This window comes from Oncorhynchus keta, chromosome 25 (assembly GCF_023373465.1).
Source record: "Oncorhynchus keta strain PuntledgeMale-10-30-2019 chromosome 25, Oket_V2, whole genome shotgun sequence".
In the NCBI taxonomy this organism is placed as follows: Eukaryota; Metazoa; Chordata; class Actinopteri; order Salmoniformes; family Salmonidae; genus Oncorhynchus; species Oncorhynchus keta.
The window spans coordinates 17,920,050-17,937,999 of NC_068445.1; the positions used below are offsets into that span (position 1 = coordinate 17,920,050).

General features: G+C 41.9%; 1 protein-coding gene across 3 annotated transcripts; it reads right to left on the bottom strand.

The window, feature by feature from the left end:
* Window positions 1–668: 668 nt before the first annotated feature.
* rab11fip1a (RAB11 family interacting protein 1 (class I) a) lies at window positions 669–17,671 on the bottom strand. Of its 3 annotated transcripts, XM_035736045.2 has the most exons (5): window positions 16,738–17,671; window positions 12,002–12,441; window positions 10,950–11,880; window positions 2,610–2,715; window positions 669–2,493 (listed from the first exon to the last, which is right to left on the bottom strand). In XM_035736045.2, the coding sequence occupies exons 1-5, from the start codon at window positions 17,091–17,093 to the stop codon at window positions 2,287–2,289; spliced, it is 2,040 nt and encodes a 679-aa protein (XP_035591938.1). In that variant the 5' UTR covers window positions 17,094–17,671; the 3' UTR covers window positions 669–2,286. The 3 variants fall into 3 exon arrangements, with proteins under 3 accessions (XP_035591938.1, XP_035591937.1, XP_052334739.1); XM_035736044.2 differs by lacking the exons at window positions 10,950–11,880; window positions 12,002–12,441; window positions 16,738–17,671 and adding exons at window positions 3,326–5,311; window positions 9,708–10,053; XM_052478779.1 differs by lacking the exons at window positions 10,950–11,880; window positions 12,002–12,441; window positions 16,738–17,671 and adding an exon at window positions 3,326–10,053.
* Between the last annotated feature and the right edge of the window lie 279 nt (window positions 17,672–17,950).

The window sequence follows — 17,950 nt, forward strand, 5'->3', positions numbered from 1 at the left end:
CTACTCTATAACTGTGTGTCCATGAGGTCTTCTCAGGAATTTACAACCTCTGACCACAGCAATCTGGTTGTAGAAGCAGAGAGCGGGGGATGGTGCTCGCTGTACTCAGAGGGCAACGACATGACAGCCCTGACCTCAAACCTATAGAAAATGTGTGGGCAGAACTGAAAAAGTGTGTGCGAGCAAGGAGGCCTACAAACCTGAAATCAGTTACACCAGCTCTGTCAGAAGGAATGGGCCAAAATTCACACAACTTAGTGGGAAGCTTGTGGAAGGCTACCGGAAACATTTGACCCAAGTTAAACAATTTAAAGGCAATGCTACCAAATACTAATTGAGTGCATGTAAACTTCTGACCCACTGGGAATGTGATGAAATAAATAAAAGCTGAAATAATTCTACTATTATTCTGACATTTCACATTCTTAAAATAAAAGTTGTGATCCTAACTGACCTAAGACAGGGAATTTTTACTAGGATTAAATGGAATTGTGAAAAACTGAGTTTAAGGTCTTTGGCTAAGGTGCATGTAAACTTCCAACTTCAACTGTAGTTAATCTATTGAACGCAGGAAAGGGGTTTCAATTAATGTCACAGTTTCTCGGTGTATCATAGGCCTACAGCTAGTATTAAGTCTTCAAGCTGCCTCTAATAGCATACACAAAACATTTCATGATTTACTATACTTTATTTCAATTGAAAATATCACATACCTTTTTTGTTTAAATTCAGTGTAACTATTAAGGAATCCAGATGTTACAGTAATCAAAGTCTTATGAGTAAAAACCCTGAAGGCACAATCAGAAATGTTTATAATTTATATTGTTTCTTATTGCTATGACATTTCACAAAGGCATAGTCACCGAAGAAACATTGAGATTACATTCAGAGACAGAGATTTACACAAGTTGTAAGCCTTCTGCTTAATAAAAAGGCATTAAATCGAACAAGGACAAGGTTAATTTTGAAACTACATTCATAATGCCTAAATATATTGGAAGATCTTTCTCAAAGTGTAACGATTTGAACTTAGTCATTACTCTTGCATAAAATATTTGACATGTTGTGCACTTACATTATTTTGCATAAATAGAAAAGAGTGTGCTCTGCACAGTCAAGTGAGTAGATACTACAGACATAAAAAGAAAGAAAACAGTGAACAGCAGGTCTCTCTCCATCCATAGTTAGCGTGACCAAATCCACACTACTGCCTCAAACATGGAATAAATAGCTGGTTCTCTATCCATCGCTGGTTTTGTAAATGATGTTTTCCTCCTTTAGACACATTAAAAAGATGGCAGTATAAACAACTAAAATAAGGAAAAAGGAAACTAAAAAGCTAAAATAAGCAATGTTGACAGATATGCATTTCCAATCAAACCCTGTGTGAACTAGCCTAAAATCACAGGTCCAATAACGCTTCAACAAACTAGGCTAATAAGGTAAGACCACTGTGTATCTGAAATGTCACTATGAGGCTACATTTACTTTGAGGGTTAACGTACTTGTACCATACCCCGCAATAATGCGATTTGGTATTAGATTAACACTTGTGTTTGATTGAATACACCAAGAAGGGGTAGCGCCAAGGCACGTCATGATCATTTAAAGAAAAGGATCAAACATAACCCTAGAAAAACAAGGAAAGTTCAAGGTTTAAGAATGCAACAAAACAAACACTAACCAGCATATTATTATATGTGTTAAGGCTTTGGGACACCAAAGTAGCTAGATGGCCTAATTAAAATCCACTAAATTGTAGGCAACATGGAACCACTGTGCAAAGGCCTGGCCAGAGATATTTCATCAGTGACATGGACATCAACATACCTAGAGCTTACAGTTCCATTTTGCCTAATGAGGGCCAATTATGGTTTATACAGCATATAAAATACCAACGCAATGACAAGAGATGTTTGCTTATGGTAAATGAGTATAAAAAATAAATTCCAGTACCATAGTGTTACAACAAGCCATTCATTTTCAAAACCTTAATAATTTGATGCGATGTAGCATCGAGTGATCTAGAAAAAAAACATTTAAAAACTATTCAGCATACATTACAGCATTCTGAAAAGAAACCTCGAGATTGTCCTAGTCCGACTCCTCATGGAGACAAAAAAAAGTGCATATGCTCAAAGGAAATAAGAGATTGCTCGATCCAATACATAGTGACAGTAATAAAATAAAATAAAAAACACGCACAAACTACAGGGGATGTTGGAGTGGAGGCCTAAATATCTCCCTCGATCTTGCAGTTCCCTGGTCCACTCCACTCCTCATACCTTACAGGGCCTGCTTGACAGAGTTGAGGCCCAACAGGATGCTGGGCTTCTCCTCGATTACACGCACCAGCAGGTTGTCTATGTACTCCTCCAGCTCAACGATCTTTGAGTCTTTCTTGGAGAGCTCCGTCTGCTGCTTCACCACTAGGGTAATCAACTCCTCCTGGGTCAGCTGGGTGTAGGGCCCACTCTCCACCATGCCTGGCGCCTGAGGATGGTACAAAACAGTGTCACAGCAGACATCAGCAGTCATCACTTTTTGTTTTAATAGCTAAATAAAAAGGTATTGGTTTTATTAGTATTAAACATATCAACATGCAGTACCTTCATCTTCCCCAGGGTGCGGTCATAAGTCAACATCTCTCCAACTACCGGGGTGCTAATGGGAGCTTGGCTCTCTATGGAGCTCATGGGCTTCACTGGGTGAGGCCTGGAAAGAGAAAATTACTACAACAAAAAAACACTAAAACGGAGGAGCATAACAATGTCATAGAAGTCAAACGATTAATTGAATTAACAGAGGTCCATTTCAGTTAGGCTGCAGGTATAGAAAACAACCACAAATCCTCCCCCTGTGAGATAAGTACAGCAATTATGAATTAAGGCTACACAGAGAGAACAATATTTTCCAAAGTTGAACAAATCAGAAACGCCACAGCATATCCCCGTTTCATACTAAAACCACTAGCAAACAACCCCTTTGATCAGAATTACCCAGCCATTTCAAAATATTCCCTGAGGAATTTGATTAAGAATGACACGCCAATTACCAAAAAGAAGTGAGACTAAGCATAAAGCTAGAGTTTGTCATTTAAAACAAAAGCTGAGGGATGAGCCTGGAGAAATGGAACGACTCAAATTCATAGAGATAGCAATGGATGCAAGGACTGACCATCCATTTAATTGAAATTATAGTTGAGGCCATAGTGTTTGTTTGCCTGTTAGACTTGGGCCAATTGACACGTGAAGAAAAAAAAATCCCTTGTGTTTATAAATGCAATTATTGAAGGCTGGTTATATCTAGAGGGGTTTAGGCTCACCTGCGTGGAGTTGAGGCTGGCCCACCACCATTGCTACTCAGCACAGTGAGTGGCTGCACCTCAGAGGGTGAGACACAGGCCTGTAGCAGGGTCTTTTCCCCGGTCTGTGAGGTAAGCTCTCGCACTACAGACTGGAGGGGCTCAGGAGAAGTCAGGACAGAAGGTACATGGGAGGAGGGAGGAAAAGGGTCTGCTGCCCACTTGTCTTGAGATTCCACCCCATCTCTGCCATAGAGTTTACTTTGTCTAGTATTTTGAGGCGCCAGTTTTACACATCCTGTTGTAGCGGCTGAGATGATCAGCTGGTCTTCTCTGGGTGAAGGGTTTTGTTTAACTAGCTCATTTTTTCCAATCACAGTTTTATTACTTGAATTAGCTGAAGGCTGGGGTGCTCCTTGTTTCTTTTTAATTTGGGAAAATCCCCTTTGAAAAGCAAGACTGTGTTCTTCCGTTTTTTCCTGCTCTTGAGGTTCATCCGAGTCACCATCATTAAAACTGGCAAAGGGATCCGTTGGATTGTTTGGCGCGAAAAGTTTATCCAAGTCATCAGTCGTCATTGCCTGTTCTTTAAGCTTGCGGTTTCTCTGTGGTTCTCCAGTGAACAAGTAATCTCCACTGTGGCTTGGCTCTGGTTGGGCCCATGGGTCTTTAGGCAGGATATTGGCAATGGGGAAGGGGTCAAGTTCAGCAAACTTCGCTTTCATAATGTGTTCCAACTGTGTTTTTTTATCAATGTCGCTTTCTGCAGAGTCAAACAAGAGTTGCTTTTCATTGTAAGCAGTCACCTCAGTGTTCTTTGCAGTCACTGGACTACTCCTTCTCATGATATCGAGGGTTGAGGCTCTCCTCTCCAATCTGTTCTCCTGCTCTACAGTGGTAGACCCTGCTAATGTCTGCTCATGATCTGCAGGTCTCAATGGCTCTTTGCGGACTAACCTTTGTCTGGGTTTGGCTGCGGGGATCTCTTTGGGAGTGTTTGGCAGTCCTTTAGGTTCATCTGTAGAACTTGACACCAAAACCACTCGTGATGTAGATCTATGATTTTCTGTTGAGAAAACAGGTTTGCCATCACTGGCTGTAGCAAAATATGTGTTTAACACCTTCTTTGCATCCTCCCGAGGTGTCATGGAGGGTAAGTCTCTTTTCTGAACCATGGGTTTTGTAGAGACCAAGACTTTGGAGACAAAGGCATTGGGCGCCTCAGGTGGATTAGCCTGTATAGTGCTCTGGTCTTGGTTTGTGTTAGAGTCGACCACTAGTCTAAGCGGGACTGCAGCTACTGGTTTGGAAGGGGGAGTGAGTGCTGGCAAACTGCTGGGCCCTATGCTCCTCAAAGAGGTAGATTGAACTTTCTGAACTTGTGTCTGTTGCTGGTGTAAGTGCTCTGCTGCCCGCTCCTGCAAGTAGGAATATTTATCATTGCGTGGAGGTCCTGGTGAGTCGAGGTCTGGGCCATCCACACTCATCTCTTTACCAATGAGCTGAGGCACATATTCTTGCTGTCTCTGATTCACCTCTGCAATTATATGGTCCCATCGAGTCTGCCCTTGTACTCCATGTCTCTTCTGTGGGAACAGGCTATCGTAGTCAGGAAGAGGTAGAGGAGGTATTTTGCCCTCAACCGCCTTAATTGGCACAGGATCGCCACTTGCAACAGCAGATTTGGCAGAGAAAATTCTGAAGCCTGCATTGGATTTTCCATGGCTTTGCGGTTCCATTGGGCTGGGGGATAGAGGATCTCGCCGCTTCTTGTCAGATCCATTGGGGGAAGATCCTATGGCAGCCAGGTTCTCAGTGCTGCTGTAGGGATACTTGGAGGGGCTCCAACGCACCTTAGTGGGAGCAAGGGAGGAGTGGAGGTTGGAGAACATATCAGGAGACTCAGAGGGGACGCTAGAGAGAAAGGATTCAGCGCAGGGAGGGCGTTTGCTGCCTATGGGAGTCTGTCGGGGGTTTCAGGCTGCTTCAGGGACTCCACTAATCTGCCTAGGAGTGAAAACCTGGAGGTCAGTGGTGGACAGGCACACCAGAGCTGAGCTTGCCCATGACAGCTGAAATAACCAACAACTCAGGAGTTTGCCTTAACTTAGTGGTGCTTCATTCCATCAAGATCTTATATTCACATGTGATGATGCACCCTGAATGCGTACAAGAAAATTTCAGAAACTGGTGTTCTTTAAAGTCTGCTCAAAAAAATAAAAATCAGTCTCTGCTCTTTTCTATTCTTTGTTCATCATATGGACCCCTAATGATGATAACTCTTGTGAACCTAGAGCATTTTCTGTATGATATTTAAAATGTTTGTTTCAAAATTATTTTCCAGTTGCAGTAATGATAAATATAAACTACCGGTCAAAAGTTTTAGAACACCTACTCATTCGAGATTATATTTTTACAAATTTCTACATTGTAGAATAATAGTGAAGACATCAAAACTATGGAATAACACATATGGAATCATGTAGTAAAGAATTTTTAAAAAGTGTTAAACCAAAATATATTTCATATTTGAAATTCTTTAAAGAAGCCACCCTGCTTTGATGACAGCTTTGCACAGTCTTGCCATTCTCTCAACCAGCTTCATGAGGAATGCTTTTCCTCAAGAAATCAAAGGATTTCACACATATGCTGAGCACTTGCTTTTGCGTCACTCTGCCGTCCAACTCATCCCAAACCATCTCAATTGGGTTGAGGTCAGTGGATTGTGGAGGCCAGGTCATCTGATGCAGCACATCACTCTGCTTCTTGGTAAAATAGCCCTTAGAGCCTGGAGGTGTGTTGGGTTATTGTCCTATTGAAAAACAAGCGCAAACCAGATGTGATAGCATATCGCTGCAGAATGCTGTGGTAGCCATGCTGGTTAAGTGTGCCTTGAATTCTAAATAAAACACTGACAGTGTTCTTCAATTTGGACTCCAGACCAACGGACAAATTTACACCGGTCTAATGTCCATTGCTTATGTTTCTTGGCCCAAGCAAGTCCCTTCTTATTGGCGTCCTTTAGTAGTGGTTTCTTTGCAGCAATTCGACCATGAAGGCCTGATTCACACAGTCTCATCTGAACAGTTGATGCGTCTGTTACTTGAACTCTGAAGCATTTATTTGGGCTGCAATTTCTGGGGCTAGTAACTTCAATGAACTTATTCTCTGCAGCAGAGGAAACTCTGGGTCTTCCATTCCTGTGGTGGTCCTCATGAGAGTAAGTTTCATCATAGCTTGATGGTTTTTGTGATTTCACTTGAAGAAACTTTCAAAGTTCTTGAAATGTTACGTATTGACTGACCTTCAGATCTTAAAGTAAAGATGAACTGTCATTTCTCTTTGCTTATTTGAGCTGTTTTTCCATAATTTGGACTTGGTCCATCATCTGTATACCCCCTACCTTTTCACACCACCACTGATTCTCTCAAACGGATTAAGCAGGAAGGAAATTCCACAAATGTACTTTGAACAAGGCACACCTGTTAATTGAATTGCATTCCAGGTGAAGGCGGTTGAGAGAATGCCAAGTGTGCAAAGCTGTCATCAAGGCAAAGGGAGGGTACTTGAATAATCTAAAATATTTGTTTAACACTTTTTTGGTTACATGTTTCCATGTGTTATTTCAGTTTTAATGTCTTCACTTCAATTCTAGTAAAAATTTAAAAAAAAATACTTGAATGAGTAGGTGTTACAAAACTTTTGACCGGTAGTGTATATGCCGTCTGGTTAGTGCTGGGTGGTATTCCGTATTTTACGATATGTGGTATTGATGCACTGACCGGTTTGGGTTTTTACTTTACATTCTATAACGTTTTTTGAATGTTTGGTTTGTTAAAATGTAACGTCCATTTTTATACTTCGCTACTTGAGTCGACGCTGGGCTGCCGAGTGGCGCAGCGATCTTAGACACTGCATCTCCGTGCTTGAGGCGTCACTAGACACCCTGGTTTGAATCTAGGCTTTATCACAACTGGCTGTGATTGGGAGTCCCACAATCGGCCCAGCGGCGTCCGGGTTTGGCCGATGAAGGCAGTCATTGTAAATAAGAATGTTCTTAACCGACTTGCCTAGTTTTAAATAAATAAATAAATAAAATATAATAAAGTTTGGGGTCACTTACAAATGTCCTTGGTTTTAAATTACATGTACATTTTGTCCATTAAAATTACAAAATTGATCAGAAATACAGTGCAGACATTGCTAATGTTGTAAATGACTATTGTAGCTGGAAACGGCTGATTTTTTTATGGAATATCTACATAAGTGTACAGAGGCCCATTATCAGCAACCATCACTCCTGTGTTCCAAAGGCACATTGTATTAGCTAATCCAAATTTATAATTAAAAAAAGGCTAATTGATCATTCGAAAACCCTTTTGCAATCATGTTAGCACAGCTGAAAACTGTTGTTCTGATTGAAGAAGAAGGGAACTGGCCTTCTTTAGACTAGTTGAGTATCATCAGCCTTTGTGGGTTCGTTTACAGGCTCAAACTGGATATAAACAAATACATTTCTTCTGAAACTCGTCAGTCTATTCTTGTTCTGCGAAATGAAGGCTATTCCATGCGAGAAATTGCCAAGAAATAGCGCAAACTCACTCTATACAGAATAGAAAGATTGGGAGACCCCGGTGCACAACTAAGCAAGAGAACAAGTACATTAGAGTGTCTAGTTTGAGAAACCGACACCTCTCAAGTCCCCAACTGGCAGCTTCATTAAATAGTACCCACAAAACACCAGCCTCAACATCAATAGTGAAGAGGCGACTCCAGGATGCTGGCATTCTAGGCAGAGTTGCAAAGCAAACGGCATATCTCAGACTGGACAATAAAAATTAAATATTAAGATGGTCAAAAGAACAGACACTGGAAGGCCAGCATCCCGGAGTACAGGTTCTCATCTAGTCTGAAGACTAGTTTTAATTGCTTCTTTAATCAGAACAACAGTTTTCAGCTGTGCTAACGTAATCGCAAAAGGGTTTTCTAATGATGAATTAGCCTTTTCAAATGATAAACTTGGATTAGCTAACACAACGTGCTATTGGAACACAGGAGTGATGGTTGCTGATAATGGGCCTCTAGATATTCCATTAAAAAAAATCTGTTTCCAGCTACAGTAGTCATTTACAAAATTAACAATGTCTACACTGTATTTGTGATCAATTTGATGTTCTTTCAAAGACTAGGACATTGCTAAGTGACCCCAATCTTTTGATCTGTAGTATATCTATTTCTCTCGGCTTTCCCCATGCAGCTTTCCACAGACCTACCCTGCCCCATCACTCAAGGAGAACATTTGTTGTTCCTCGAGCATGACACTTGCATTCAGTCTCTGCATAGTAAACGCAGCACATGCAACAATGTTGATGACAATGCGGTTTTCATTTTGCTTCTTAATATTAAGTGCTCTGTAATTACACTGAGTTTGCTTCTTACATCTGCAAACAGCTAGTTTGTCTATTCTTAGTAAGTTGAGCCTAATTCTTGTTAGCCATTAATGCTACTTTTTAGCTAATAAATGTACCGAGCCAACAAACTTTACTAGCTATACAGACCTATATTGCATGTTTTTGTGCAACAGTTTCTTCAAAGAAGAATTCACAACTCAAAAATGTTAGCTACATGAAGTAGCTAAGAGAAAACATTCAATGTAGCCAAAGATTAAAGGGACCCCTAGGAAATAATTAAATTTGTCATCACTATTATACTCAAACTATTTCCATGAGTCCAACAGTTCACCCAAGTGTTTTGCTCCAAAATCACAAAGTCAAATCGCAATTGCAACATATTGTTTAAAATATGGTCAAGATTGTTTGCACATTTCGTGCAACCCTACGTGTCAGAATGGAAATGATCAAATTTATTTTGATTAAAGTTGAATTAAACAGTATAAAACAATCACAATGGAGAAAGACCCATTGAAATCACTTTAGAGAGTGTATATGTTGCCACCCTAGGGTCACACACTACTCAAACCTAATGTAGAACTTTTATTATTTAAAAACAAAATACCGGCATATAAAAATAATACTGGGATATGATACTTGGGCCATACTGCCCAACCCTACGTCCGGTCCCATCTGAAACACGCTCTACGCCAAACACGCAAAAACATCCAACATTATTTTTTTGTAAGCAGATCATCACACCTGATAATGTCTTGATGGAATTAAACAATTTGGAAATAACCACAACTGCCTTGCTCTTAACACTTAAGGATTGTTATAAAAACATACCCAATTTACTTTAAGATGGGCTATCATTCTTGCAAAAAGCTAATAAACAAATCTAGATTTAGAATGTCAGAAATTCAGTTGTAAAATAAGATCAGGCTATGGCAAAACTAAAAAAGTATGTCCTCCTTTAAAAGGGCTCGGACTATATTGAGTGGACAACTCACCATTAGGAAAGAAAGATTAAAATAAATTCAGAAGTAGATGAGAGAAAAAAACAGCCTTGTTTGCACCAGCAGATAGTCCCAATGTACTTAGTCACCTAGTGTTAGCTCACTTCAGCCCTCCCAACCTGTTCTGCACTATATCACCCAGTCTCAGACACACCTAGATTCCACACTGCAGACCAATCAGCACAGTGGCCAAACAGGTCCATCACGCGCCAGATGGAATTCACAATGGTGATCCACGCTCATGTTTGTCAAGGCTTTTATAAGAGCCTTAAAGCTGGAATTCTTAATGGTGAAACTGCAACGTCCATTTGCGATATTACAACAAATAAGTTACTGCAAACCCCCCAGACATCACTGCATGCACAATAGATCAGCAGAATATGTACAGTGTTTTAAAAAGTTTTTTAAACTTATTTTTAACTACGCCTCACCTACGCTTCGTCAACAAAATAATAACTACGGCTGTGAAGTGGAGTGGCACCATTTCTCCTACTGCGGATTCCATCTTTAAAAAGACGATCAAGAGGAACGAAGATGAAACTCAGAATACTAGGCTAATTGCAGCCAGTGTAGATTGGAGACATGATCTGGTGTACAGATAATTCAACCTAAACCATACCACCATCTGATCACTAATCCCCAAACCACCATAAGCAACTGGGAATATTAAAACCACTTAAAGTTCCGTTGGATAGCAAGCAAGGAAAACTCATCACCACAGCTATTCAATCAGGACAACATACAGCAATTTGAGTGAAAATATGGATTTTTGGAGAGTTCTAAGAATGCAGTAAGAGAAAGTGGTTTATTTAAAATAATAATAATTGGAGAGCTACATGTATGGTTAGATGAAAGGCTGCCAAGGCAGTCAACGTGATGTGTTGCATATGCTATAAAACTAGTTAACTGGAAATAACATGAAAACCGTCTAGCACCCCATTAGCAAAGTACTGAGACAGAAAATGTTTATTGGTTAGTATTACCTGATCAGCAGTGAAGTACGTTGTGTATATAGTAGCTCCACTTACCATTGTAGATGTAAGCTTTGTCAGCCTACTAATGTCATGAAGGCCTACCTGATGTTCTAACAAGAGTTACAGCAGAGAAAAGGAAAAATCCTAACTGCACTATTAAAACCATGCATTTATGGGAGAGTCGCACAAAGTTTGGTCTTAGCTACACAGATCTCAAGTTATAATAGAGCTGTAAGTGCATAAGAACAAGACTGACACCTACCTAGGCTTGACTGCAGACACCTTGGCAGTGCGGTTGGAGTTGAGGAAGACCGCAGCGCTCATGGTGTTGGGGCTGCAAACAGCCTTCTGGGAGTCCACCGGGCTCTCCTCAGACAGGTTTGGAGGGTCTGGACTGAGGGGGATCTCCTCAAATGGGTTGGCGGTGTGTGGAGGGCCCTCCAAATCTCTGGTGAAGCGTCTGGGAGCTGGGTTGGGCCTCTCCTCCTTGGTGCTAGTCTGCTGCTCTTCCTTTTTCTCCTCCTTCTTCCTGATCATACCAAACAGAGAGGACAGCCTCTCAGCCACAGAGGCCTCCTCCTGTTGTTTCTGCTCCTCTGCCTTCTTGGCCTCCTCCTGCTGCCTCTGGTCCTCCCTCAGCCTCTGAAGCTCCTCAGCCTCCAGCCGTATCCTTTCTTCCGCTAGGCGCTTCAGCTCCTCTTCCCGCTGCTTATTCCTCCTCTCCTCATCCTCCTGGAACTTTCTCCTCCTCTCCTGCTCCTCCTGTTGCTTGTGTTCCTCCTCCTCCTGCAGTATCTTGAGCTGCGCTCTGTGTTTCTCCTCATTCCGTCTCTGCTCCTCGGCCAGTCTTTTTTCCTCCTCCTGAAGGCGACGTTGCTCCAGCAGAGCCCCATCGGCAGACTCCATTCTGTAGTTGGGGACAGAGAGGCTCTTGAGGGACTCTAGCGAGACGTCAGATGGTTGCCTGCGGCTGCGTACATCCTCCACTGAGCCCTGACCAGAGCTGTTGAGGCTGAGGGTGGACCCAGACTTGGGCTCTACCTCCTCTGCATACACATGGTTGCCGTTGATGCACGTGCCATTTGGGTCATCCTTCTGCTTGGATCTGCCCAGAAGAGAAAAAGGTCCTGTAGATACCTTGCTGTCATTGCTGCCTGTCCGCTTGTGGCCCAGGAACATGAACTTCTTTTTAACTGTAGATAGAAAGCAACAGTGAAGGAGTTTATTGCGTATGACAATCATCATCATTAATCAAATATAAACTAGGTCTGCAGTCAGAAGTCAAAATGTTTAAGCTGAATGAAAAGAGCTCACCATCAGGAGAATCCACATTGAGTCCAGAAGAGCGACTGCCACTGAGGGATGCATTCTTCTCAGGAAGAGTACCCAGTGTGGACATGGACTGGGAGACGTTGCGCTGCAAGTTGGATTTAGGAGCAAAGAGGGACTTGAGCTTGGATTTCTTCTTGGCCTCGGGGAACTCTGAGTACACTGAGTGAGAGTCACCCTCTCCCTCGCTGTCAGTCAGTACCTGGCTGACAGAGGGAACTATTGCAGAGGCTGAGTCCGAGAAGCTGTCCTTTTTCTTCCCACGCACTATGTCCTTGAGCTTTCCGATGCGAGAGCGTGGTTTGTCTTGCATGGAAAGGTCAAACATGCTGGCTGTCAAGTTGTTTCTCATAAACTGAATGTCCAACATCACCTCCCCTTTGACTTTGTCCTCCTTCCCATTCTTATCCAGCAGTTTGTACCAACTGAAAATGAGTGGGAGAAAGATATTACACTCAACAAAATTAAATAGCAAAAATGTCAAAGATTTTACTGAGTTAGTTCATAAGGGAATCAGTCAATTGAAATGAATGCATTAGGACCTAAACTATGGATTTCATATGACTGGGAATATAGATATGCATCTGTTAGTCACAGATACATCAACATTTAAAAAAAGAATAATAATTTAAAGACGAGTGATCAGAAAACCAATTAGAATCTGGTGCGACATCGACTTCACAGAGTTGATCAGGCTGTTGATTATGGACTGTTGTCCCACTCCTGTTCAATGGCTATGTGAAGTAAGTTCCTGGATATTGGTGGGAACTGGAACATGCGGTCGTACACGTCGATCCAGAGTATCCCAAACATACTCAATGGGTGACATGTCGGGTGAGTATTCAGGCAATGGAAGAACTGGGACATTTTCAGCTTCCAGGAATTGTGTACAGAGCCTTGCGACATGGGGTGGTACATTAACATGAAATGGTCTGCGGATTAATTGCACGACAATGGGACTCAGGATCTCGTCACGGTATCTCTGTGCATTCAAATTGCCATAAATAAAACGTAGCCGCGTTCGTTGTCCATTGCTTATGCCTGCCCATACCATGACCCCACAATGGGGCATTTTGTGCAAAACATTGCCATCAGCAAACCGCTTGCCCACACAACGCCATACATGCAGTCTGCCATCTTCCCGGTACAGTTGAAACTGGGATTCCTATGTGAAGAGCATTTGCCCACTGAACTCGGTTAGTTACGACGCCGAACTGCAGTCAGGTCAAGACCCTGCTGAGGACGACGAGCACGCAGATGAGCTTCCCTGAGAAGGTTTCCCTGAGAAATGATTTGGTTATGCAAACAGTTTCATCAGCTATCCGGGTGTCTGGTCTCAGACGTGGTATGTGGTTGTGCGGCTGGTTGCACTACCAAATTCTGAAATGACTTGAGTCGGCTTATGGTAGAGAAATTAATATTACATTCTGGCAACAGCTCTGGTGGACATTCCTGCAGTCAGCATGCCAAATGCATGCTCCATCAAAACTTGAGTGGTCTTTTATTGTCCCCAGCACAAGGTGCACCTGTGTAATGATCATGCTGTTTAATCAGCTTCTTGATATGTCACACCCGTCAGGTAAATAGATTATCTGGGCAAAGGAAAAATGCTCACTAACAGGGATATAAACAAATGTACACACAAACCTTGAGAGAAATAAGCTTTTTGTGCGTATGGAACATTTCTGGGCTTTTATTTCAGCTCATTAAACCAACAAATGATGAGTTTATATTTTGTTTCAGTGTAGGGCCGCCCGTTCAATTAAAAAAACGAATCATATGGCCAAATGACGCAGAACCAAAGTACTGAAGGTCAAATGTGACAAATGAGCTACGAAACCTTTTTCAACGTCATGATGCCAGGAAATGGGGTCAAACATTACTTGATACAACTATTACTGAACTTCTGCACTAGTTTTGACCTAAAATAGATCCAGCTCCTCCAGTGCTGACATAAATGGGCTGTAAACTCAATGCAGTTTAGGCCCACTCTGCACAAAAGGAAAAGTAAGAGTTCTGGAGAGCCCTTTCCATAACAGCCTCTGTGATTACAGAGACCTCACAAATAAGAGCACTGCTAGATTTTGTCAAAAAGCAGACCGGTAGGCTAATCCCAGTAATACAAAGTGCAGCTCAGACTGTCTCCCAGGTTAACTCTCACCTTCCCAAGACCAGAGCAACAACCCATGCTGGAGCAGGTTAAGTGGAAGCCCCTTGCAGTGTGCCGTTTTTGCATATTCAGTCACTCGCAGTAGGCCTAGGAGCTTAATATTTTTGCATCTTCACTTGAGTTATCATAATGGAAGCTTAAAAAAACAACAACATTTAGACAGGCCTACAAAAGGAAAGCCAGTAGAGGGCAGAAATCCCTGGCTAAATTCAGTGTCGTCCCTGAACCTCCGTGTTTCAGGGTCAGCTGGGACAAGGAAAGCATTCAGGGGGGTCAGAGTTCTGATCAATAAGCTGTGGCTCTACTGAGCACTACAAACATTCTTCCCGGAGGACATCATACTTCCATAGGCCGTAAAAGAAACTGGTCACTTTTTACTCATTGCCGGTAGTTAGCCGATGGGTCTATATTTAGGATGCGTTCAGCTGAAATGCGCTGTACTCTGCTGGGCAGTGATCAGACATTCTATGTAGTTCATGTGAAGTTCAGTGCATCATTTCCCTGCCCTTACTGGTGTAATAAAACAAATATCCAGACAGGAACCTGTGGAGAAACATGCATGGGAGTAAACCTAGTCTACATTCCATAAAGCCTAGCAGAACAGTAGGGAGTCTTCCTAGGAGGTGTAGGCTAATGAAATATGTGCTATGCCTTGTCCAAGCATTCCTAATTTCCTTCTCAAACTGGGCCATGCCAAGCAAAACAGCAACTACTACCAGAGCACAGTACAATGGGATACAATTGAGAACATAAGACAATATTTCAATGTATTTTCTGTAATGCAGGTCAGACTCTGAACAATGGTTCAGTGAAGGGATTATAGGCGTTAAAAGGAACTGTGTGTTGACATGGCACATGTGATAGTGTTTACAGATAAATAGAAAACCCTGGCCTGATAGAAGAGTGGTGGTCTGCTGTTGGACGAGTTCTCTCTGAGAGAAAGTAGTAGAGGCCCCGATTTCCCTCTGAAGCATAATGATTAACACGTCACATCCAGCTAATGCCTAACATGACAGACTAAACGGTATGAATTTGTTTGATAGAAGAACCATGAAGATGAAAAGGGTCTATAGCCAAGTCCATTTTAATGTGGAAACAGGAATACCAAAAGAGCACACTTAACATAGCCCTATATTGTTGTCAGTAGTGCCTTAATTTTTCAATATCCAAGTTGTGCAACTTAGGCCTATTAGGTGAAAGGGTAAGTGTGAACTGTGGAATATGGTCAGTAACATGGTGCGTTATTTGGCATCATATCCCTTTGTTTCATGCTGAGAACATATTCTGCTACATTGGGAGAGGACAATGTCAAACCAACACATCAACTGATGTAGGACAGTAATCTAACACTATACGCTGCAAGAGGGAACAAAGAGCAACCTCCCAACACCCTTGTATGAGAGAGAAGGAGCAAGATGAGTCATAAAAAGCTGTACAAACCCAACTGAGTAAACACTAGATAAGGTTCCAGATACGAGTGTACAGTAAACAAGTGAATGAGCCTAATCACTGTTCAAAGGCTGCCCTTGGGACAGCCTACACAGAGAGTATTCTACACAGGAGGATACAACCATGACAGTCACTCACTGCCCTCAATTGCAACAAACAGCCTACAAGTCAAAGTTAGATAGTCTGCAGTCTTCAATATTGAAATTGAAATGTCCTTCAGTCTTCTGTCCATGTTTAAGTCAGCGAACAGTCTTAAAAACACTATTACATAAAGATGTGGGTGTGTACATTTTGCCTCAAATCATGGAAATGCAGCAAGCCTAATGTTTTGTTTTAATGCTTGCTACACCCATGACAGAGCCTATCCCACCATTGTTGTGAATGACATCATTGCCCCAACCCATGTCATTTCACATGTCAGTATGATGGTTTGACTAGCCCTCAGTTAAATAACCTTGAAGAAACATGGGGAAATGGCAGGAACGTATTCACTGGACAACATTCCTCACAATGAGATATAACATGGCATACAGCACGACCCCATCCAGCTGTGAAGGCCAGAGATAGGCTCAAACTAAATGAGCTGGAATTCTCCAACTACTGTTCAGATGGAACATTTCAAACAACTAAAAGGGGAGACATGGTTAGGGTATCAGCTCAAGTATTCACAGCCTAAAGCTACAGTTTGACAAGAAGGCAGAGGAATAGTGACCTCACCCAACATAATCAGATCGTTTCCCCAACCAGCTCCATGGTTTCGGTTCTCCCACTTAACTACTGATAAGGGATCTGGAATGGCCTTCTCTGGCTGTGCTTTAGGTGTGTAAACATGACTGTTCAAATGTGCAGAAGTCGATGGATGTAGAGTATAATATATATTTATCAGCCTCCTGATAAACGTAATGGAATTTCAGCTCTGCCATGTCAGTGAAATTCATCAAGTCAATGGTGACACGTAACAGAGCAGACATTCCTATCACTAATACCATTCTGGCTACACAAAGAACCCCCCCTCTCAGTGGAGAATTAGTTTTGAATATATATAAATAAAATAATAATATCCACACAGATCCTTTATCTTTATTCAACATGAGCTACTTACTCAGTCTTTTTCCGGGCACTGTTATCGTGTAGATCCAGTAGGTTGATCACAGCTTTTCCCAGGAGCTTGTCCAGTCCCACCAGAGCTCTGTGCATTACAATGATATACAGTGTGCAGCGTTCAGCATTTCCATGGTGGAACAATGGCAGGTCAAACGTTGCCTCTTCCTTCCATACTGGTGCGACACATTTTTCGGCAACCGAGGTAGAAAACTTGTCTTTGGCCACCTGCATGATGGCATAGGCATCGTTGGTTCCATTCTTGCCTTTGATCCTCAAATTCCTGGCTTGGAACACCGTTACCTGTACGCTTGTGGGATACCACTGATGGCTTTGCCTTTGGTCAGCCAAAGCCATTTCAAAGCTTTAGCTAGCTAGCTAAGCTTGCACAAAAAAAAAATACTTTGTCAGGTTTTAGGATATCCTAACGACTTTGTCTTCACTTCCAGAGACTGACAGACCAAACGTTACTACCGAAAGGTCGTTGTCCTCGATAATGTATAATGACGATTGTCGACTCTCGGCCGGGTATCTGATGATGTCGACACACTTGACACTCCCACTTCACTCTAAAATTCTACGGACGCAGTGGCTATGACAAGTGGAGTCGGAGTAATGTAACTAACCTATATATCAGTCTCAATTAGCTAATGCAACCCAGGTGTTGGTCCTTACTACTAGCTAACTTAATGGCGAAGTAAAGATGAAATATCAAGAACTCGCTAACGTTATCTGCAGTAGCTACCTTACTAGCTACTTTAACTTGCCCAAATGCAGACGTTCGACAAGGACCATCGTATAACATGTTCTTCTATAAGCAAATTGTACTCTGCGTTGTTATACAAAGAGGTCAAACACTAACACAACGACTGTCTGTAATAATTACTTGTCATTGCCTCTCTTGACTTTTTTTCTTTGTTGGACGATAAACTTCCTCATAATCCATTCTTCCTTCCCATACTCTCCTACATTCCTATCTGATTGGTTAACATTTGCGTCAATAAGTTGACGACCTACGGTGATTGGACAGTGGCACTGGTCTAGGATCAGGTTTGTACATTTGTAACCCTTGATCTTATTTTATTTATTTGAGGTACTTTAACTTTTGAAACTCAATTAAAGTGTAGTGGTTTTATTATTTTACTTTAATGTTGTTTTGTTATTGTATTGTAATTTGAAATGTAATTTAACAAAAAAGGTCTACACAAATATAA

Bases quoted from the DNA above. Each gene is read 5' to 3' on its own strand.
- rab11fip1a (XM_035736044.2), bottom strand. From the start codon at position 5,196: ATGTTCTCCAACCTCCACTCCTCCCTTGCTCCCACTAAGGTGCGTTGG. The intron at 2,716-3,325 runs GTGAGCCTAAAC...TTCTCTTTCCAG, and splicing joins CCAGCCTCAACTCCACGCAG to GCCTCACCCAGTGAAGCCCA. The intron at 2,494-2,609 runs GTACTGCATGTT...TACCATCCTCAG, and splicing joins GCACCCTGGGGAAGATGAAG to GCGCCAGGCATGGTGGAGAG.